Below are 17,565 nucleotides of genomic sequence, written 5' to 3'. Positions count from 1 at the left end.
TGTTACTTTGGAGGGCAGCTTTAGCTGCTCTAAAGCTGCCCGAGTGAAGTAAACCATGCAGGCACGCCAGTGATGAACAACAATGAAACATGATTGAATCCCTTTCAACCACGAAAACATGCTAAAGATCGTCTAATTCACATGATTATTTCATGAGGAATGTCAGTTATTCATTGCCACTCAACCTTACAAGAAGATCAATGATTCTCTGTTGATATCAACAATAAAACTACTTAATAATAAACCAGCAATGTTTAGCCGATACCTCCAAAATACTGAATTCAATACTGTATACACACAAAAGTTCCACGAATCACGCGTAACGCGTATGCGCGCTTCCATTAACTTGCCTTTGTGTATACACTAATGTAAAAGTATGGATTTATCACTGATTAACAATGTTTGGATCCTGTACAAAGGTATAGGAAGAGTTGTTGAATATTTTGAGAAGAGTTCATACCTGCATTATAGATCCAGTACAGTTGAACCCATCCCCTACATGATTTTCAAAGCATCTACATTCCCTCTGATTAGGCCCTGTTGCTATACATGTTGCCCTGATGTCACAGCCACCATTATTATATAAACATGCGTTGATTTGTTGACAAATGTGACGACCATCACCCTCATAGCCAGGCAAACAACTGCATACACTCTAAAATGGAAATAGAGTATTAAGAAGGGAAAATAAACCTGATTAGTATCTATAAAACTACTTTATTTTGTAAAATTACTAATGACCAGCTTTTTTATGGGGACTTAATTTTGAAAATCCAAAAATTCAAAGTTACTTTGAAACTTCACATGCACAAACATTTGCAATGATAACAATTTAAAAGGCATACTATTGTTCAATTTTGGTTTCCTAACTGATAATTAAAGGAGGTACAATATTTAGGTCCCATGCATAACAGTCCAATATGACAGATTTCCCATAGCATTACACACAGGGCAATATTGAGTCCTGTCTCTCTTAGTCTAACATCTTTAGGCAAGACAGAAATAATTGACTTACCAAAGCTGGTCCAGTGTGGATGCATTCAGCATTCTCATGGCATCCGGACTGCCCATTCTCACATGGGTTCTCCTCTAAATGAAGGAAACAAAAAAAGTTAAGAATCTTTACTGGGGATCCAAAGTTTTACATAAGCAGTTCTCACAATTAACAAGCAAAACCCAAATGCAACATGTGCAGTTGTGCATGATTTATCCATAAACCTTTCATATTCATCATCATTTATATGTGACACAATCTGGTCCATGGGGGCCAAAGGCGGCAAATTGAAACTGAGATAAAGGCAAAAATATGGAGTAAAAAACAATAAAATACATAAGAAAATACTCATCACAAAACCTCATAACTTAAGAACCAAGTGTGCTAGATCTTTGGTGTTTTCAGTATAATGATAGCCTAATTTTACTACAAGGTAATAATTAAAGTAACTCGATTTTCAAAAATGCCTCCTTTGGCCCCCATGGAGCAGATCGTGTCACATATGTCACAGCTACAATGTTGCACATAATATGCCAACAGTGACTGTCCCGGTACTAAGCATAGATAATGACAAGCAGATCAAGCACAAACAGGCACAGTCCCATGATTTGTATGGAGTGATGTTTGATGCATATTCATGAAGGCCAGCAGTTCTATCGTCCATGTATAATAAATCATACACAGTGTTGCATTCTTTTATGTTAAGGCAAAAGATATCACAACTGTGCTTTGAGAATGTGCTGTAACAGACACGATGAGCATAGCCATTGGGCCATTTCATTTAAAATCCATACTACCCCTGTGGAAGATTTAGCTAATGTCTTCAACAAAGGCAGTATGAGTTTTGAATACAACAGACAATTGGGCAACTTCTATTTGAAATACTCCAGTTGTGGAAGATAACACAGGTAAAGCCATAACACAAGGGGAGTATGGGTTTCAAATTAACCCTGACTAATTACATTTGAGAAACATACTCCCTCTAGGGAAGATATTTCCAAAATCTTCCACAGGGGTAGTGTGGATTTTAAATGGAATAGCCCATTGTGTCTCACATACTTCATGGAACAATTGCCCCCCCCCCCCATTGACCAAATATTGAATCTTGTGTTACCTACCTCTGCATATAATGCCATCTCCCTGATAACCAATAAGGCATTCACAGCTGTGACTCTTATTAGGATGCATTGTACAGTGAGCATAGTCCGAGCACTGGGCTGTGCTACATGCATCAAGTTCTGCAGACAACAAAATTCATAAAATGTAGTTAGCGTAAGAAATGTGATAGCGTATAATTCCATCTACAAGCATATATGTATCTAAATAAAGGTTTTTGGACAAAAGGTTGACACCCTCCACAAAAACAGTACAATAGATTGGTCTTACAATAATACATGTTTGTACAGCGGCCTATTACTAATAGGCCAAAGTTGCTCAAATTCCAAATAATGTTTTGTGAAGGGTGTATGCCTTTCGTCAAAAAACACACACCCTCATTTAGAGACATATGTGACACGATCAAGGGAAATGAGTCACATGTCGCAGATATTGATTTTGAGATGTTGGCAAAGAAATTGTTAAAATTCTTTTGTTTGATATTGTTTTGATGTAACTTTGCAAAGAAAAGTCATATCAACATGGGGTTTTCAATTTCTGAAAGCTCTAAATGTCTTCTTTAGAAATGTATGTAAAACTCATTTTCGACCAGGGTTGACATGTGACTCACTCCTCTTGATCATGTCACATATATGCTTAATTAATTTGAAGCTAAAAGATCCCCATTATTTGATGTTCATTTACATCCTTTGTGCCTAAATCCATGCTTACATCCAAAGCGGCTGAGAAGTGGGAATCTCTATCTCAATCCCAAGAGCAAGTGGCTTCTGTATCTAACCATTGAATGGGTTACCTTTGCTATAATTGTTTGTAAGCATTTACTGCTTTGGTCCACTTATTATCTAAGTTTATGGTTCTACCAAGACCAAGATAAAAAAGCTACTTACCAGCACAGGCTAAACCATCACCTGTATAGCCATTGTAGCACATACATCTACCATCAACACAACTAGAATAAGAGAACAATATGAATAAATATTGTTATCATAACAACTAGTAAACTGCAATATCCACTACAATTTATGTACAATTTCATGCAGTAAATGTAATGCATTTCAAACTGATACAAATTTATATACAGATTATTGCAAGCAATTTTGGAAGTTGATACTTTCAGAGCAGCTAACCAATTACCACAGAATTAGAGAATGAGAACGAAGGCTCCCAATACTACCACATACAATCGTGCTGGCAGCTATAGGGAGAAAATAGAGGGTATTTGGGTCCTTGCCGATGGTGCGCAGAGACAAACTAAAACAACTCTGAGTCTCATCTTTAGCATCTTGGTATCATGTGCAGGTCACATCAAGTGCGTCTCTCAAATGCGCCAATCATCCATGTCGCTCTTGCATGACAACGATTGCTCGAGATTGTTCGTGAAACTGAATACCCCAATTTTTGCTCCATGCCTGTATCAAGATGGCGGTTGAGTCTTGGTTCTCCTTCTCTAATTCTGAGTCAATTACAGAAGATTGAGAAAATTAAATGATCTGCATCCTGTGTACAGTAGGCTGTGCTTTCCAATATGTAAGCACTGCATTAGATCATTATTTGTTCATTGGTTGAGAATGCATTCCATTTGCTTTTTTAACATAATTTTGAAATAATACTGATACCAAATAACATGTTTATAACAACTGTATATGGTTTGGCAGCATGGATACTGATATTGGACTCTGTCATTCTTGACATTTGCTTAAAAGTTATTTTTTTCAGAGTCTTGGTTAGCAGCGGCGTCAGCTTAGTGTTTACAACCAACACTACGTCTTGAATGAAGACGTAGTGATGGTGTCGCAGCTAACAGCTGAATGAAAAACGCCGCTGCTAACCAAGACTCTGAAAAAGGTAACTTTTTAAGCAAATGTATATGGTTTGTTTTTGAGTATCTGACAAAATCAAAATAGCTTTGACAAAATCACCATGTCAGTGTATTCATGTTTCTCAAACCAACACGAGAGCAAATTGTATGGTCAACTACACTTTATTGTACATATGTCAATTTGTGACTTAAGTGGAAGTATTACTTACTAAGCATTAGGATCACACGCCGGTTCACATGCTCTACCCATATCATTGGCTGAATGGAAAGAGAAACAATAGAAATATTTAATTGTTTTTAGTATAAAGAATTTTTTCGAAATGTGGTAGAGTGCAATCTTGTTAATTATTAATACTCTGATCATAAAGAGTGAGCAAAAGTTATAAAAAAATATTTGACGGCTAGCCAAAAGACCACTCCCAATTGCAGAAAAATACAGAACTACATTTTTTTTAAATTAAAAATTATTATTCTCTTTTGCCAACAATTCACACCCTCTTAAAGAGACCCTTCACTCATTACAGCTAACCTTGTTTAAAAGCTGAGATATAGTTATTACGGGTGTTTTTTTCTTCTCAAGGCAACAGATACAGCGGCAAATTTACTGTAGCATTTTCTGCACCAACAAATTTTGAGAAGAACAAAGCCTGAACAAAAGCCAAGAACCTGAGCAGTTAATCACAGCCTAGAATTGAAAATCGCCGCAGAAAACCGAAAACCCAGCATCTGTTGCAGCAGAAAGACTACCGGAAAAAATATTGGATTACATAATTATATTGGCCCCGATTTTGGTTATTAAGAGATATTCTTGCTTTATACTTACAAATGTTACAATATTGTCCTGCCCATCCTCGATTACAGCGGCATATACCATCTCCATCCATCCCATCTCTACACAAACCGTGCATGCATTGGCACTCTACAGATGAAGATCAATATTTCAGAAGTTTAGGAGTGATGATGATAGTACAATGCACCATTCAATTTTACATAAGATTCTATTTTACTGTTCAATGTATCATGTATCCAGACCATAGATGAAAAAATATACAGACCATTAACCAACAGGCAATTTTGCACCCCAAAGTTGCCACCTTCACATACCTTATAACCCATCTGTATGAACTCTTTGACATTTGACATGCTGATAACCTTTGACCCTTACCTTGATCACACTGCTTGCCATATTTGCCATCCGCACATCTCTCACACGCTGTACCTTTGAAGCCTGTCTGACATTGACATTTGCCAGTCTCGTTCAGTCCATCTCTGCATGTACCATGTCCATTACATGGATTGACATGGCCTCCAGGACACTCTGAGAACAAAATTAATACAACAACTACTTAGTAAGGACCCTTCTCTATTACCAATGGTACATGATATATCACTCGATATTTAAGTTTATTGATAACATGTGACACAATCTGATCGAATCAGACCAAAGTCAGTAATAATAAAATTGAGATATGGGGCAAAATAACGAGCAAATAGCAATAAAAAAACAAAATAAAATGGACAAATAAAAAGTTCATAACTTTAAAACCAAGTATATACCACAGATTTAAACAACAATAAGCTTATAGGTACTGAGCAAGCTAGTAGTGGTAATAATTCAATTTTCAAAATTTGTGACTTTAGTCTGAGTGGATCAGACTCTTAACCCCAATCATTACCCTAAATGTACCCCTAATAGTAGGCCTACAATAATGAAATACAGAGATAAAAAGACTAAATCGCATCTGACGTCAGGGCAAAGGTGTGCCGTGATTGGTTGCCGACCTGTGCAGCAAGGCATTTTCTGTCTAGTTGTCAGAATTTTAGACGCAAACTAGTCTTTTTATCTCTGTTTTTCATTATACTGCCATTATTGTCAAGTCATGCCACATATTATGTGGTAGGCCTAATACTGCCATTATTATTAAGTCATGTCACATTATGTGGTAGGCCTGTACTTTACTACATACTATATAGAATCAAAGTATTTGTGACATATTTTAACCCCCAAAGAATTCCAACTCCATAGTTGTTCATTTGGCATTTTAATTACAGCAGAATGAAATATTTCTATTTGTATGACAACCTACCTTCACAATCATTACCGTAAAACCGGGGCAGCATTGCGGAATCTATGAAAAAATAACAATAAGTATAATTAAAACACCCAGAGACTTGATTTGAACATCAACATCTAAATAACATGAATGCTTATATAACATCAGTGAAGAAAGCCAATCAAATTAATGACAGATAAAGCTACCTACAGGTGAGCTTAGATTAGCTGTTTTGAGAAATGTGATCTGCTCCCATGAAATGAATACAGAGTACAGCATATTATGTCCCCATTCACAAAGGACATACCACAGACTATACAGGTGTCTTCAAACAAAGAACAGCAACTCAACCGTTGGAATGTTTCGAAACTCCCAACTTGCGACTTAACGTGGGAACAGGTCACAAATAAGAATTGTTCCATAAATATATCTGTGAACAGGTGCCTTGGTTTATACAAGTGCATGATACATATATGATTTTATGTAGAAAAGAAATGCGACAGCATTATGATCACTTCCTCATCAATTATGTCAATATCTATTCAAAATGGAGGTATACTATATAAAGAGGATTGAGTGGTATCATTGATCCAAAAAAGCCTAAAGAACATAAATGAACAAAACTGTTGCTCTAGTGCCTAACTTTGGATTCTAAATCAACCAATTTATTTAAAGTATTTCACTCTCTATGTGTCAGTGATGTCAATGTGTTAAGGCAGTGTTTCACAAGCGTATCTATGTGGGGTCTTTAAACATTGCAGGAATGCTGCCAATTTGAAGCTGCAGCCAATGAAATGTGCACTGACATCACCGACTCATTGAGGGTAATAATACTATAATTATCTTTGTTATACTTACATAGTCCACCATCATACACTGAGTTTGACATCCGTCTCTTTGATATTTCCGCCCATATAATTCCTCTGTGTACTGACAATTACTTTCAGATGAGTGGTCCTGAAAGAAAATAATATGCTAGCTGAGTACGCAACAAAAAGCTTTCGCAGGAGATTGGCCACATCTTTTGAGATAAGATTTTGCCTTCACATAAAAAATGTCTTTTGACTCCAAGAATAATCTCCAAGATTAAAATGAAATATAGGATTCCAAGTTATTAAACATGTTAAATGTATTACTTTGTGGGAATCATAATTGCTTCAACAACTCTTCCTATAACTTTGTACAGGAACCAAATGTTGTTAATCAGTGATGAATCCACACTTTTCCAGTGACGCGAATGCAGTTATTAGAAACACGCATAATTATGCGTTATGCGAGAGCGTGTAAAATTTGTCATGCCTGGAACTTGGTTTTCATATTGGAGAAATAGTGGCTAAACATTGCCGTTTTATTTTGTAGTTTCATTGCTCAGTGATATCAACAGAGAAATTACCGTTCTTGTAGCCCTAAGGTTGAGTGGCAATGAAAGTGACATTCCTCATGAAACAGTCATGTGAATTAGATGATCTTTACCTTGTTTTCGTTGTTGAAAGGGATTCAATCATGTTTCACCGTTGTTCATCACCGTTTAACAACTCATGTCTGGTGCGTCTGTGTGGTTTACTTCGCTCTGGCAGCTAAAGCTGCCCTCACGAAGGAAACCACGCAGACAGCGCAGACGCATCCTTGTTAAACAATGATGAACAACGGTGAAACATGATTGAATCCCTAATTTACTTACCATTGGAATGCTGCCCATTGGACAGTCCGCGAGGAAGTTGCAAGCCAAGCAGGAACTCTAGAAGATGAGAACAAACAATAACAATAACAAGTTTAATATATTGATGTGTGATATCAAGTTTATATGAATGAGCTGTACAGATATTGAAAATGTAATTTTCTGGCAAATTTGAGCAAATATTTCCATTAAGTCAACATTTAAGTCAACATTTCCTACAAAATCCAATAAGTTTTGATACAGGGAGCAAGTTGTCAATTAACATACCAAATATGCTGGTTTCACCTTTGCTTACAGGCCTGCATACATATTTATGGTGAAAGTATAATTGAATGACTAAAACTGAATAGTTTGAATGAAAATACAGATGCAACATTACTTGGTGTATAAAACAATGGAAATTAACATAAGCCTCTTACAATGTACTTCCCACTTATGGTGATGATCAAAGTACTGTATCATGCAGGTATGCAATTGACCAAACATACGACAGAGGCATACAGTCAACAAACCGCCAAGACTGAAATTTTAAACGCTCCTATACTTTTGTACAAAACAATTGCAGAAAAAAGGAGGAAAATCAAAGTGTAAAAAATCTGAAATCCCACTTAAAGGAGGATTTTGTGATCCTAGCATCCTCTTTTTATGACATTTTTCAGTAGATATCCACGAAAAATGCATATTTCCAAAATTTCAGTCAATTCCGATTTTGCGTTTGCGAGTTATGCATGATTATGTGCATAACACTGCTCCATAGGCCACTGTTGTAATTTCGTTCTGGTATACCAGAACAAAATTAAAATTTGACGATATTTTTGCTAAACGAATTAATCCGCAAGAAATTTTTGGTATATAAACATTATGTGGCCAGACGATTCCAGTGGTATAAAAACTTTTTTTGAGAAAAGTGGGGGGGGGATGAGGCTGTGGATCACGAAATGCCCTTTTAAGCAGGAACACTTACATGTATTTGCGTACATCCATGTTGCATACATTTTCAAAATGTAATCATTTATACAGGTTGTCTTCTTTAACAGCACATGCTATGTATATTCAACTATGAAGCAAAGGAATAAAGCTTTGGATGTACTCACCGGAATATACGAAGTCCTGTTAAAATCACAGTGATTTGGCACAGGGTTGATGACATCAATTAGGCCATATACCACACCTTTGTCGGTGTTGATTTCCTCTGTTACAATGGGAACTTTGTTGACATAATACTGAGTATTCTAGAATAAAAAGAAGTCATGTGGTGTATAAAAGAAGACTATAATAATAATCTCAAGAACATTAGTTTCAATGAAAAATCTTTATAATGTTGCAGTTATTTTTTACTTATATTTTATTTGCCAATAAAATTATAATATATCAATATATACATATAACTCAAGCATTTTTATTTATTCAGACAACTTTACAATATTTTTTAATTCAGTTAAAACTTATCTATCAAAAACATTATAAATTCATTCTACAGTTGGTCCAACACACTCCTTATAATATGTAATTTATACAAATTTCATGTTTGGTTATTCTGAATAGGTGAACAGTAACACTGATTAGGCTGTACATGTGGCACATATTGTGAGTGCAATTATGAACAGATGATTAATTCCAAAACAAAGTTGAATATCACAAAGACTGTGTCAGTCACAGACTTACCTCTTCACTTCTAGTAATATGAAATCTAAGCTGGTAATTATGTCCAAGATAGGAATCCAAATGTAGACCATCCTTCAAATCACTGGCTGCTAGTGTATGCCCCAGGATGATGTGCAGTTTAAGGAGGTCAAGATTCTGAAAAACAAAAATATAAGGTATATAAGAGGTACCTTCTCTGTGTTGTTGCCAACTTAGCAAGAATAAAAATAAAAAAAAATATAAAAAAAAAGCGCAGTGATTTATAGTGCGCTACGCACAGGCACAACGCCTAGACGTTGATCCACAAGCCTCAGCACACTTTACAGGTTGTCGCTGACCACTATGGCCCCACATCATTCCATAAACCATTAATCACCACAAGCATACCAAGATGAAACCTATGTAATTAAGTAGAAATGTGAGGATGTTTTTTAACACAAGTCTTCACAAACGTAAATGGCAGTTGGTGAAAAGGAAATAGTTCTTTTTCAGGTCAGAAATATTTCAATTCCAATCAGGAACATTGATAACTCTGGTGTTTCTAGATGCTAGTAGAAATGGCAACACTGTCTGGTCTTGATGACGTAACCAAACTTCCTGGTTGCTGTTTATTTATGTGTGGGTCATAAATCTTGCCTACTTTGTACAAACCCTGGTCTTTATTCATGGTGTTATAGCTTCTACTCCTAATCCAGATTGCTTTTCTAAGTCAGTTGTTTAGTCTGAGTTGAGGGAGAATACAAAACTAGACAAGATTTATGACCAACCAATGAATAAACGGCAACAAGGAAGTTTGGTTACATCATCAAGACCTGACAGTGTTGCTGTTTCTATTAGCTGAAATATCGAGGAACAAAAAATAATTAATTATTATTTCATTGAATATTTGCATTTTAATATTCCAGGGTTGCTGCTCAATAGCCAAACACCTCAACATTTTGCTAGCTATTCTTAAATTACAGGGGTGTGGTCCAATTTTTCATATTCAGTTTTCTATCTTACATCGGGGTCAACCATTCAATCAATATTTTTCAAATTTTAAATTGTATTGCTCCAGCGGTTTTGATATGAGAATCAAAATATGTGCATAAGCTCCATTAGTAACAGCAACATTCTTCCATTTCTGGTTACCACAATTTACCACATTTTTTCACACCATTAAAATGAAATACATCTTGGGAGTTAAATTTTACTGGGGTATTGAGAAAAATGTGAGCTTTCTTCTGAATGGATGATCGGGTCACATATACCATACTTACCATTTTTGATGGATCCCACGCTCTTATAGCACCATTACCAGGCATGAACAACGTATAAGCTTCAGCTTGGTTCAACGTATCTAGTACTCCATATTCCTATGGAAAAAATTGGCAAATGATAAATAATATATCAGCTCCCCGTCATGCTGCTGAAGTTGTAAAGGGACTCAAGTCCTGGACTTAAAGTATGCTTGGTAGGATGATTCTTAAGCATCCAGGGCACTACTACGAATATGTTACCACATTTTGACATTAAATTGTGATCTCAAACACATTCTGAAGGGCATACAATTAATTATATGTGCCAGGGTTGTCAATATAAACCAAGAATGGGTCAATCATAATGCGTATACTACTGGACTAGATTGACCTCTATTACTTGGTTTACTCTCATCACATTTGACCCCTTCTTAACAAGTAAATTATCTGACGAGTATTATCTGAAGAGAGCCATCTTGTGTGACTGTCGGCTAACACCATTCAAATTCTTTGCTGCTGACATCATTCAAATTCTTTACCGCTAATATCATTCAAATTCTTTACCCAAACACAAGAAATATTTGACACAAAAAACAACCATTTGCAATAAATTTCTTACCGAAAGGATGCGGGTAAAGTTTTGATAGTTGTGATATTGAGCCATAGCCTGAGGTAGAGGTAGGCCTATAGGAATATGACTATGTTCGCCTCCATCATAGCTTGAAGAGGAGTATCCAGGGGGCTCTGCTATAAAGAATAAAACCTGCAAGACACACACACACATAAATGATGAGAGAATTATTGAGCTATTCTGTTTAAACACACACATAGTCACATACCCACCCCTCCCTATGTGTAATCACCTCACCCCTGCATACACATACCCAACACTTCCTATATGTAAGCACCAGCAATGAGGACATGAAAAACCCATTGTACTAACCAACCTTGTAGAAGTGCACCTTTCGATTACCCATGCATAGATGCATGCACAAAACCCTACAGCCAAACATATATTATATATTATTATACTTTTCAGTAAGGATCTTTTAATAAAATATGAATATGGATCCTGCCTACCTTATCGATAATATGAATGACCCCATTAGAAGCCACAATGTCACTATACTCTATGTGAGCCCTGGCTTGATCAACGCACACAGTCTGGAAGAAACAAAAAATACCACGATATGGTTATTGATGTAAGAATATGTATGTTTCATTTGTTAGATATTAGTCTTATTTACCACCCCTGAAAGTTTGGTAACCATAGCACCATCCCTGTTGGCTAAAAATATTCTAGAATTTGGATAATTTGGGCAATTCCAAGCACATCATTCTGCAACACAAAGTTTGCATATGAATTTCTTTTTAATACAGCAGCCAAACATGCAGGTTAAAAGACAATGTAAACTATTTTTTTGGTCAATGAATGATTAAGGGGGTACTACACCCCTGGCCAATTTTGTACTTATTTTTGCATTTTTCTCAAAAATTCAAATGCATTGGTGACAAGTAAGATATGTATATTATAGGGGCAAGGACTACAACTACTGCACTGAAAATTCAGCAACTCACGGGAAGTATTAATTGATTTATTGATCAAATATTGGTTTTCCCTCATTTTTGACTGTAACACCACAACTGTTGTCTGTGTTGAAATAAAATTTCCAGTGCAGTAGTTGTAGTCCTTGCCCCTATAATATGCATATCTTACCTTTCACCAATGCGCTATAATTTTTGAGAAAAATGCAAAAATAGGCACAAAATTGGGCAGGGGTGTAGTACCCCCTTAAGGTAAGAGAAACTTTTCCAAACCACTCTAATTTTCTAATCTGCATATGCAAACTTTGTGTTGCCGAATGATGCGCTTGGAAAAAAATCAAGAAAACACAAAAAAGTACCAACAATCAACATTCCTTGATATGTTAACATTGCTACTTGTTCCTGGTTTTGTCAGAACAGGTTACATATAGTTGTTGTTGCTATAATCACTTACTTCTCCACATCTAGATATGTATAACAGGTGGTCCTCTAGCCATGTATCTAGCCATGATTCCTGGCTGTCAGATATATTAAGCAGATCCTCCTTGGAGTACAATCCAGACACAAAATGTTTACGAACAAGTAAATCAATGTATGCATCACTGGCTGTCACCTGATCTCCCTGCTCATCTGTCAGACCTTGGAAGGCATCGTTACTAGGGATGAACACGGTGACAGGACCGGACACAAGTGATCTCTCCAATTTGGCTCTCTGTCAATAAACATGATAAATATGCAAGTTATGAGCATGTTATTGTTGGCATTATATGGTAGGTATGCAGGAATATAGAATTAAGACCACTTGATTTTTTTTAACGTAATAATGAAGCACATCTGTTATCACATGTGATGCGACTCGATCATCGAAATACAAAAAAAACCCAATAAGATGGCAGCAATATTACAATTATTTACTGTGCAATGTAATAATGATTATTATATACCTCATTTAAAGATTCTCGCCATCTGATTGGTTAAAAGCGGGCATAGTTTTGCGTGTGCTTTGTTCCCAGCGTAAAATGATATTACGCACGCGTAAATGTTTCCGCGCGCTATAATTATGCAGACATCGTCTGTGCCGTTCGCATTGAAACTATTACTTTCTCTTTTCAAAATCGATGCTTTTAACCAAACAGATGACAAGAATCTTAAGATTTGGTATATAAAACAAATATTGACTGCTTTTTATTCGGGTATCACCTTCGGCCTATAATTTTAACCATGCCCCTCATAGCAGTCAATATTTGTATATAACAAATCAATTGTCAAAATTCCTTCCTTTGGCTTGATTGAATCAGACTATATCACATACATATGCAAACTATCCCTAGGCCCTACATGGCACATAAAATATCCAATAATGATACTGACAAACACTTACTTGTATTAATGAATAAAAATTGGATACACTGGCTAATGTAGACAATTCCTGTAAATAAACAAAGGGAGGTTGATTATTTGCTCTGAAATATGAACAAAATAACGGTCAAAGGATCAGTATGTAATCTAACGATTTGAGTGTATTTTCTGCAACAACAAACACTGCATTTCCCTTTTTCACTGATGCAGTATTTGGTTCTCATCTGCAATTTTCTCAATTAAAATGATTGGCTTATTCTTCTTCTCCAGAGGGCTTTTCCGTTTAAAATCCACACTACCCCTGTGGAAGATTTTGGAAATATCTTCCACAGAGGGAGTATGAATTTCAAATGGATTAACAAATAAGGCAGCTCCATTTGAATTTCGTACACTCTGATAAAGATTCAACCTGAATCTTCCACAGAGGAAGGGTGAGTTTCAAAACAGAGTTAGTCATGGTACTAATTACATTTTGTAATACATACTCCCCCTGTGTAAGATATTTCCATAATCTTCCACATGGGTAGTGTGGATTTTATATGGCTTACACATTTCCCACTCCAACGATGATAACCTGTGTTCAAAGCTTTTTTCTTCTAAGAATTTGTTGTAGTTTGTGGCACAATACACATTGGCAAACTGTAAAGCAGCATAACATGACCTGATTCCAACACCAGCAGTAAGGAGGGGGTGCATGAACTGGAATCTTACTCCAATTAACACACATACTGGTAGTGGTACATGCACCCAAATTTACATTATGCACAATCATCTTCTGTATGGCCAACATATCCTCAGCAAAATAAATCATGCTACCATCAACTTACCACAGCAACATTTGAATAGCATACCATCCCATCTCCTTCATATCCTCGTTCACAACGGCATCTAACTTGTCCTGGGCCTAAGTTTTCACAAACAGCCTATCAAATAACACATTTATATAAGACTTTAAAATCAAAAAGTACTAGTACTTATAAATCAGCAGCAGAAACAATAAATTACAGGTGGTAAAACATTATAATAAGGTGAGTGTGACTACTGAGCCATTCTACTGCCATGTAAATGGCTTTTTTGAAAACTGACTGAAAAAGCGTATGAATTTGGCCTTAAAAGGCCCAAAACAGGTTAAAAAAATAAAAATGCATACATTTTGACAACAAAACTGAAAACTGCAGTGTACTTCTTAATATTAATACATTTGACCTTACAGGAAATAAATCAAAGAAGCTAATAATTGTATTTATATTTCCATAGGTCTTGTAGTTCTTGAGTTAAGGCCATTAGAATATCAAAATGAAAGTTTTGGAACACTTTTTGCCCCCCCCCCCTAGAAGAAGCATGCATGTGGAGTGGAAATGACACCCCATTAAGCCTTGAGATCTCCTTTATAAAACCCATACCATTCCTCTTGTGTGTCAGCTTTATTTGTCTCAATTCTTGAGTGCAAGCACTAGTTACATCATGCTTCACTCCCAGCTCACCTTTTGAAAAATATTAAGTAGTTCAACTGCATCCTTTGAATGTTACCCTTTGTAATAGAAACGGATATCTTTTGCTCAAATCTGGCATTGAGTGAAGTATCAAAATGGGCTGCACATACATTCCTCAATTTTGCGAACTTCTGGATTTCCTCATTTAGTCTTAATTTCATCAAAAAATTATCTTATTTAGTATAATAATACTTTTTGTGTCCAGTTTATTAATCACATAACACATCACTGACTCTTACCTGTGGATGACAACCTCCATTTCTTCTACTGCAGAAGTCAATAGCGTCGCAGTATTGACCGCTACCGGTGAAACCATGCTTACATTCGCATTCATTCTGAAACAAAATAAAATAAGTCGGTATGGCAAGGTTGCATTCGTTGGTGAATATTTCATAAATAAGTTATTTTCATGCTCACATATCTATTCCCTTATTGGCTTGGCTATGGTTACCTACAATTTTCAGCCCAACACGCAGGCGCTACTCTTCAATTGTCGCATGAATTTATAAAACTCTGCTCAAAATAAAACAAATTTGTCTAAAATTTAATAATTTTCTGTGACATTTTAAATTTGTTGGTTTTGCAGCAAAATTCACTGTAAAGGGCTTAAATTAATGTTTTGCACTCAAGCTCTGAAGTCAAATAAAAGCTGTGGTGGCCATTTTCAAATTGTGGGATGAGAGTTCAAAGTCGCCTTACTGGGAAGCAAAGTTATTTTTGTGAGCAACAAAGCTAGCTTTTATGTCATTGTCAAGCAGGTATGCATGGAAGGTATTCCTTTAAGATGTGTATCAAAGTCCCTCCTCATTGTGGTCTTTCAAGTGTGATGCTAAATCCATGTCAATATTTTGTTTGCAGTAATGGTTTGAAATGCTTAAACTGCCTATCACACCATGCATGTAAGCTGTCACAGTCCCAGTCCTCTACCCAACAGGTACTGATGGGTACATCCATACCATTAGCATTGATAAATGTTCGAAGCTTGATTCAACTGACTTACTTGTCCAGGTGATGTGAAGATACAAGTTGCGTTGCTATGGCATCCCCCATGATCCTCTTTGGTACATGGATCAATATGAACACATTGATAACCATCGCCTTCCCACAATTCATTGCAGTCACATCTATGTAGACCCGATTCAAGGTACGTACATTGTGCCTGGTGACAATAAAAGAATAAACGATACAAACAATAAGAATCATGATAAACAATCAACAAAGATGATAAAATGATAATCTGTAATCAGATACTTCTGTAGCTAAAGCATTCTATTTGAAGAAATAAAATTTACCAAAGACAATACCAGATATTTAGAACTGTGCATCATTTTGAAAAATGCCAGTATGTTACTGATAAAGCCTCAGCCTACTAGACTGGGTTTCAGAGAAGAACGGCAGTCCCTTGAACAGATTGACACGAGCGCCCTGTTAATGAGCTACATGCGCGAAGCTTTGTGTTCACTTCAAGGGTGCCAATCTGCGCCGACCAACGATTTGACGCACAATCGGCCAATCAGATTATCGGTCTGTTGCTATGATTGTCAGACGATTGATTCAGCCAATCAGAACCCCACTTCCGTGTTTACGCTCTGCACGCTCTCAAAATGTAAACAAGTGCCCTTCTTCTCTGACAAAAACTTTAACAAGATACAAAACAAAATTGACTCAACATAGATTCCTTATTACAGAAAGACAATTGGGCTATACCAGTCGAAATCCATACACCCCTATGGAAGACACAACCTTAATCTTCCAAAAAAGTAGGTGTAGATTTGAAATGAAGTTGCAACCCCATTTAAAATTCACACTCCCTGAGTTGAAGATTAAGGTTGTGTCTTCCATATAAGGCGTTTATGGATTTCAACTGGACAGAAAGGTTAGACCAGCTGAGTGTCTGGACTCTACAGTGTTTGTTTGTCACTGGTGGAAGGCAAACAGTTTATCCACTAAGTTTATTTGGTCATGTGCATGCCTACCAATATTTGAAAGTACATTGCTATAGTTTGTGTTCTGTGTGTAATGCTTTGTGGCACACTCAGCACCGATTAATTTTTTATTTCGACCTTTTGTTGATAAATGCTGGAGGCACATTGTTTTGGTCACCATGCATGACATTCCAATATGGCAGATTTTCATAGCATTAGACATAGAGTCTAACATCTTCGGAATGTTGACATACCTCTTGATGACAGTTTCCCCTGGCTGGTTGCTCACACACGTTGACAGGCCAACACTCTAATCCATCACCATCATAACCAGCATTGCAAATACACCTATAAAACAAACAATCAACTTATCAACATGTCCTATCAAACGGATGGGTCAGAAGCAAAAAGATGTATCTCCATTGCCCATTGGTTGCTGCATGAATGATTGCCTGTCACATTCATGAGTTCAATCATGTATTGTGCATGCACTCATTAAAAAATGCAATTATTTATAGTGTTTTATGTGCAGTTGTACAATTAAGATTTCTGTCATGAAAGAAGCTCAGTCAAATAAATATCAGGTCTTCTTTTCAGCTGCAGCAGACGACACTGTTTGTGCAATCTTGACAAAATTACTGGCAACTTGTTTATTATTATTCTGATGCTACATCCACTCATGGATATCATTATGTGTGTG

At 36.4% G+C, this 17,565-nt stretch overlaps 1 protein-coding gene across 1 annotated transcript in view; it reads right to left on the bottom strand.

Moving 5' to 3' along the window:
* LOC140147118 (stabilin-2-like) overlaps positions 1-17,565 on the bottom strand; it is a 90,812-nt gene that overhangs the window by 19,723 nt on the left and 53,524 nt on the right. The window contains exons 20-40 of the mRNA XM_072168896.1: positions 17,120-17,213; positions 15,941-16,099; positions 15,180-15,275; positions 14,275-14,370; positions 13,470-13,517; positions 12,543-12,800; positions 11,624-11,707; positions 11,163-11,306; positions 10,565-10,660; positions 9,327-9,461; positions 8,756-8,893; positions 7,665-7,721; positions 6,838-6,940; positions 6,017-6,058; positions 5,095-5,247; positions 4,753-4,848; positions 4,139-4,187; positions 2,998-3,059; positions 2,113-2,232; positions 1,016-1,089; positions 461-655 (exon numbers count right to left, since the gene is read on the bottom strand). Of these exons, the coding sequence (XP_072024997.1) occupies positions 461-655; positions 1,016-1,089; positions 2,113-2,232; positions 2,998-3,059; positions 4,139-4,187; positions 4,753-4,848; positions 5,095-5,247; positions 6,017-6,058; positions 6,838-6,940; positions 7,665-7,721; positions 8,756-8,893; positions 9,327-9,461; positions 10,565-10,660; positions 11,163-11,306; positions 11,624-11,707; positions 12,543-12,800; positions 13,470-13,517; positions 14,275-14,370; positions 15,180-15,275; positions 15,941-16,099; positions 17,120-17,213 (2,299 nt within the window). The remainder of the gene's footprint in view (positions 1-460; positions 656-1,015; positions 1,090-2,112; positions 2,233-2,997; positions 3,060-4,138; positions 4,188-4,752; positions 4,849-5,094; positions 5,248-6,016; positions 6,059-6,837; positions 6,941-7,664; positions 7,722-8,755; positions 8,894-9,326; positions 9,462-10,564; positions 10,661-11,162; positions 11,307-11,623; positions 11,708-12,542; positions 12,801-13,469; positions 13,518-14,274; positions 14,371-15,179; positions 15,276-15,940; positions 16,100-17,119; positions 17,214-17,565) is intronic.

The sequence above is a fragment of the Amphiura filiformis genome, chromosome 3 (assembly GCF_039555335.1).
Source record: "Amphiura filiformis chromosome 3, Afil_fr2py, whole genome shotgun sequence".
NCBI classification, from domain to species: domain Eukaryota; kingdom Metazoa; phylum Echinodermata; class Ophiuroidea; order Amphilepidida; family Amphiuridae; genus Amphiura; species Amphiura filiformis.
The sequence above is the reverse complement of the archived record's forward strand: the minus strand, read 5'-3'. Positions and strand labels throughout refer to the sequence as shown.